The sequence below is a fragment of the Nannospalax galili genome, unplaced genomic scaffold (assembly GCF_000622305.1).
Source record: "Nannospalax galili isolate Female #2095 unplaced genomic scaffold, S.galili_v1.0 scaffold589, whole genome shotgun sequence".
In the NCBI taxonomy this organism is placed as follows: Eukaryota; Metazoa; Chordata; class Mammalia; order Rodentia; family Spalacidae; genus Nannospalax; species Nannospalax galili.
The window spans coordinates 2287199-2293198 of record NW_008360324.1 but is presented as its reverse complement, the minus strand read 5'-3'; the positions used below and the strand labels follow the sequence as shown (position 1 = coordinate 2293198).

At 45.9% G+C, this 6000-nt stretch overlaps 1 protein-coding gene across 8 annotated transcripts in view; it reads right to left on the bottom strand.

Annotated features, from left to right (window-relative positions):
• Window positions 1-628: 628 nt before the first annotated feature.
• The window catches only part of Chd4 (chromodomain helicase DNA binding protein 4), a 44013-nt gene continuing 38641 nt past the window's right edge, over window positions 629-6000 (bottom strand). For 4 of the 8 annotated variants that reach the window (XM_008825405.3, XM_008825408.2, XM_008825411.2 and 1 more), the window contains 3 exons: window positions 2711-2906; window positions 1405-1568; window positions 629-1237 (listed from right to left, as the gene is read on the bottom strand). In XM_008825405.3, the coding sequence (XP_008823627.1) occupies window positions 1220-1237; window positions 1405-1568; window positions 2711-2906 (378 nt within the window). In that variant the 3' untranslated portion in view covers window positions 629-1219. Of the gene's footprint in view, window positions 1238-1404; window positions 1569-2707; window positions 2907-6000 lie in introns of all 8 variants that reach the window. The other 4 variants (XM_008825407.3, XM_008825409.3, XM_008825413.3 and 1 more) reach the window with 1 other exon arrangement.

Genomic DNA, 6000 nt, shown 5'->3' with positions numbered 1-6000 from the left:
ATATACCACTTTAAAATATACATTTTAGGGGGCTGCTGGAGAGATGGCTCAGCTGTTAAGAACACTTCTTACAGAAGACTTGGGTTTCAATCCCAGCACCCACACGGCAGCTAACAACTGTCCTTAACTTCAGTTCCAGATCTGACAGCCTCTGTGGAAATTACACCTCCTCTGCAGGCATTGCACACCTGTGCACTCACCTACATGCAGGCAATACACACATACACATAAAAATTTTTTCAAAATATATAAATTTTGTAAGTTTCCATGTCAGAGCACATTTCAGTGATAGAGTGCTTGCCTGGCACCTAGGAGGCCCTGGACTCCAGTACCACCAGGTGAAAACTTCCAAGCACTTTACTGGTCTTGTCTGCATAATTGTATCTGCTGACTATTGCATGTACGAGGAGTATGGAGTAGCCAGGACTTGCAGTCTTCTTAAGGTCAGAGCCTACAAAGGGACAGTTGCAGCAGCACCGTCCACAGGCTGTCACGTGACCTGGGAGCACCTGGCACTAGTAGAACTGTCTTTGGGACGATGCAGTCATCAGTTTTTCAAGCAGCCAGATCCTGGGTACCTGCCACACACTCATCCACTTGCACTTACACCCACATTGAACTAGAGCACTAAAATACAAGGAAACTTTTATTTTCAATTCTCAAGAAATTTGCTGTGGCTTTTTATGCTTTTGGTTTTTTGTTTGGTTTTTTTTTTCAACTTTATTCCATTTTAGCCGATCAGTGGCTGGAGCCGCTGGGTTCCTGGTATTAAAAAGATGCCAACAGAGGTAGCTGTGTCTCGCCCAGGGGCCCGGCCCACTCTGAATACCCCCCAAAAGGAGAAAACACAAAGTAAAACAACAAAATAAAACCGAAAAGAGGAAGAAATTCAGATCATTTTCTTCAAGCCTGGCAGGAACCCACAACAGTTTGTATGTAACAGACGTTACAGTGGGGAGAAGCCAGGGTCCAGAAGGCAGCCAGCCTGCCAGCTCCCTGCAGATGGCGCCGGCGCTTCTGCTGCATGTCTCTCCAGCAGGAAGGGCACCACTGCCCCTCACTCCCTCCCCGCCCCAGTGCGCGGGTCTGTTCCTTTACAACATGGAAGATGGGCAGAAGGAAGGCGAGGGTCTCTCAGGTCCCCCAGGGGAAGTTGGGACAAGAGAAAGTGAGGAAGGTCACTGCTCCGTGGTGGAGGTGGTATCATCATTCTGGATGTTCACTGCTGCTGGGCTACCTACAGGGAAAGACAACCAGGAGTCAGAATGGCAGGGCCCAGGTAGCTCCCAATGCCCAGGAACAACTCATCCACAGCCCAGCTGCCCAGGAATGAAGCTGGAGACAGAGTACAAGTTCCAGAGTGGTTTTGTGGGAAGACTAGCATCAAGTGAAAAATGGTCCTACCTGCTGTGGGGGAGGTTCGGGTGCCCTGTTTGCCAGGCGGCTGAGAATGTTCCGCTCTGACATCTGTAACCTCACAGCAACTGGGGGAATTCGGGCAATGGTAGCTGGGAGTCGAGTCACATCAGCTTTCATATCACTCAGCAGTTCTTCCAGCTGTTTTAGAACTGCAGAGGGAAAAAAAGGTTGTGAGCTGTGGTAGTCAAGACCACAATTTTACTATAGAGGGCCAGCTGCCCTACTTCTCAGTGGTCAAGATGTCTTACTTTTTTAAAAAAATTATTTGTGTGTATTGGGGGGGGGGTGCCCACAAAGGCCAGAAGAGGGTGTCAGATCCCTTGGAATTAAAAGTTTCAAATAGTTATGAGTCACCCAATGTGGGTGCTGGGCATTGAACTTGGGTCCTCTTGAAGAACAGTAAGTACCCAACCACCAGGCCATTTCCCCAGTCCCGTGTTACCATCTCCTGACACTGTCATTTGACCTGGCCTATAACAATGCTCAAATTCCTATTCCTCCTATTTCAATTACAGTTGTTCCTGAATTTTGTTTCCAGACAGGGTTTTACTATGTTGCCCAGGCTGGCCTGGGACACCTAGCTCAAGTGGTACTCCTGCTTTAGCCTCTCAAGTACCAGGAATACAGGCATATGCCCCCATACCTGCTGATGCTCTGCTTTTAAAGCCAGCAGCCCCATCTCATTATCTTTTGCTCACTCTTGTCTCCAGGTTCTTCAAAGACTGGCCTCCAACTTGATCTCCTGATCCTCCTGCCTCCACCACAGCACCTGGCTCTATTTCTTAGTTTTTATTCCCAGCATCAGGGATCAAACCAAGAGCCCTGTGTGCTCCTTCCTCCATTGGAGAAATCTGTTCCTATTATTTCCATTTTGCATTCTTACCTCTATTTTCTGGATGTCTCCCACCACCTTTAGAACATCCATCTTTTCCTCATTTCACCCTCCACCTCCATGTACTTTTTTACTTTAATTAGAAACAAAATGTTTAAAGAGGTCTAGAATTTGAGGGAATCTTAAATCACCTGAGGTTACCTCTAAAATATCCCAGATGACACTTTATTATTCTGCTGTGCTTTGCATCTCAAGAACCTGAATATATTATATTAAGTCAAAAAAAGACAAAGAACTACTGTCCTTGATTGCCTCTACCTAAAGCAAAAATCTTCAGCACACACCTTAAGCTTCCAAACAGGCTCTGAAAACAGTTTGGAAGCAACGAGTCTCTGAATGTTGGGGAAGGGAAAGGAGAGGGAGGCTGAAAGAGCAGGAGGCAGGGGAGCCACTGGCGACCTTTGTGCAGGACTGCATTGGCTGGCTTATTTCCTGCCATCGACTCCTTGGACAGGTGCTGGTGACTTTCTGCCAAACACTCCACCTCAGCAAAACGGGTGTTAAGGGCCATAGATGGGTGAGAGGGGTCCTCTGACATGTTCAGGTAGGCCGCCCTGCGAAGCTGCTCCTCAATCACCAGGGCTTGTTCTAAGAGCTGCACAGGGAGAAAGAGACAGGAGTTGGACTGGGAACCACTCTTATCACTTCTGACAGGTCTGTCCACTTACCTCTTCCTACAGTTAACAAGAACCTATAGACGACTCCATGGTCCTCAGCACCATTCCCACATCCAAGCAGTTCTACTAGAGTACGTTATCTTTTCTTCCCCTTTGGAGGTCCATGTTTTTACAAAACTGGGGAGGGGGTAAGAAAGAGTCTCCCTGTAGCCCCAGCTGGCCTGGAATTCACTATGTAAACTAGTAAATTCCGGCCTCAATCTCACAGAAAGTGACCTGTCTCTGCCTCCTGAGTGCTGGCAGGATGAAAGGCAACACTATCATACCTGGCTAATTTTTGACTCTTGAAATTCTCAGGAAAAAATAAAAACTCATTTTAAAAAATAGTGTAGAATGTATAAAGAATTAAAATCATGGGCTGGCAAGATGGCTGAGTGGGTGAAGGCCAGTAAAGGTAAAGGCCAAGCCTGCCAACCTGAGTCTGATCCCAGGGATTCAAATAGTGAAAGGAGTGAACCAATTCCTAGAGAATGCCATGTGAGGACACAGTAGAACAAGCAAAAGAACACACACAGTAAACAAAAATGTAAAGGAATTAAAATCAGGGGGTGGAGAGACGGGTCAGTAGTTAAGACACTGTCCCTCCAGAGAACCCAGGTTCAATTCCCAGCACCTACATGGCAGCTAACAACTGTCCATAACTCCAGTTCCAGGGGATCTGATGCCCTCTTCTGGCCTCTGCAGGTTTTTCATGTCAGGTGGTATCCTTATACACATGCAATACACACAGGCAATATACTCATACACATAAAATAACATTAGAAAAAAAAAAAAAAGAGCCAGGTGCGGTGGCACATGCCTCTAATCCCAGCACTTGGCAGGCCATGGCAGGTGGATCTCTGTAAGTTCGAAGCCAGCCTAGTCTACATAGTGAGTTCCAGGCCAGCTGGGGCTACAGGGGAGACCCTACCTCAAAAAAGAACTAAAATCGTAAGTAATCCCACCAGCCAGAGATCGTGTTAATATTTTGATGATTTTTTTCTTCCACGATTTTCAAGTTTTTACATAATCAAGTAATATTATGTGCATGACCATATGACCTAAGATACATACTCAGCATCTTCCTTTGCTCCTCAAGATCATAAGGGTAGAGGTTTCAGTTTGGGATTTTGGTCATTCTTTTGAGACAGGGCCTCATGTAGCCCAGGCTGGCCTCAAATTCACTATGTAGCAGAGGATGACTTTGAACTCCTGATCCTCCTAACTCTACCTCCCTGGGATTATAGGCATGTGCAACTATGGTTTGGAGAGGGGTAGGGGGCTCAGAGGTAAAACAGATAGGATATTGCTTTGTTGCCCAGCTGGCCTCTAAATTCCAATCCTGTGGCTAGAGATGGTTCAGTGGTTAAAAGGACTTGCTGCATAATCACAAGGGCTGCAGTTCAGACCCTAGCACCCATGTAACAAGCTGGGCATCCTACACATCTGTAATCCCAATCGTAAGGCAAAGGAGAGAGGAGGATCAACAGAGCTTGCTGGCTTCCAGCCTAGCCCAGAAAATACAAGCCCTAAGTTCAGAGAGAGACCATGCCTCAAAAGGATGGGCAAGAGAGTAATAGAGAACACCTGACACCCTCTTCTGGACTCCTTCACACCCAAACATACCAATGTGCACACACTCACAAAGACACACAAAAATACATCAATAAGAAATTGTAATCTTTCTTAGCCTCTCAAGTATCTGAGACTACAGGCATAAACCACTGCACTTACTAAAAATGGATTAGTTTTTAAAAAATTCTTTATGGGCCGGGCGTGGTAGCCTTTAATCCCAGCACTTGTGAGGCAGAGGCAGGTGGATCTTTGTGAGTTCGAGGCCAGCTTGGTCTACATAGTGAGTTCCAGGACAGCTGGAGCTACAAGGAGACCCTGACTCAAAAAGAAAAAGAAAAAAAAAATTCTTTATGGACTAGAAGATAAATAGCTCAGCAGTTAAGATCAATGGCTGCTCTTTTGGAGGATCCAGGTTCAGTTCCCAGCACTCACATGGTGGCTAATAATTCCTCCTTAACTCCAGTTCCAGGGGATCCAACACCCTCTTCCAGCCTCCATAGGCATTGCACAAAAGCGCTGTTCCAGGTCAGTTGTGGCTACAGGGAGACGCTGCTTCAAAGACCAAAATTTTAAAAAAGGAAAAAAAAAAGCATTTTGTGTGCATGCGCTCATGAGTGCAGCAGTGCCCGAGGAGGCGAGAGACATCAGATTTCCTGGAGCTGGAGTTACAAGCAGTTGTTTACTGCTTGATTTGGATGTTGTGAACCAAATTCAGGTCCTCTACAAGAGCAGTACACACTCTTAACCACTGAGCCATCTCTCTAGCCTCCCAAAATAGTTTTATAACAGTAGCATGATAATTCATCCTATGGACATAAGGACTGTATTAATTAGGTTCTTCGGTGTATGTAGCAGGGGATGACCTTCAACTCTTGATCAAATTCTTGCCTCCACATCCTGAGTTCTGAGATTAGACATGGACCACGATGCTGTTTTATGTGGTGCTAAGAATCAAACCCAGGGCTTCCTACATGCTAGGCCAGCACTCTTCAAAGTAAGCCACAACCTTAGCTAGGTTCTTTGACTTTTAAAACTATTTTTGTTGGGCTGGAGAGATGACTCGGCATCTCGGCACTGGATGTTTTTCCAGAGGACCAGGGCTTGGTTCACATGGCAGCTAACCAGCATTTGCAGTACCACCCATCCATTTGCAGATCCCATGCCACCTTCTGGTCTCCCTGGGCATCGGGCATGCTCATGCACCAGGCACACATGTACATGTACATGCAGGCAAACACTCATACACGTAAAAAGTTTAAAAACTTTTTACCTGGGCTACATAGATCTTGTCTCAAAAAATACTTGTACTCATGCATGTGCACATGGACACACACACTTCATTTTGCTATTACTTTTGTTAAGACTGGGGAACAGGTCAGTGATAGAGCATACATTCTACATGCACAAAGATCTTAGTTTCATCCCAGCACCTAAAAAAACACATTTTTATAAGATTTA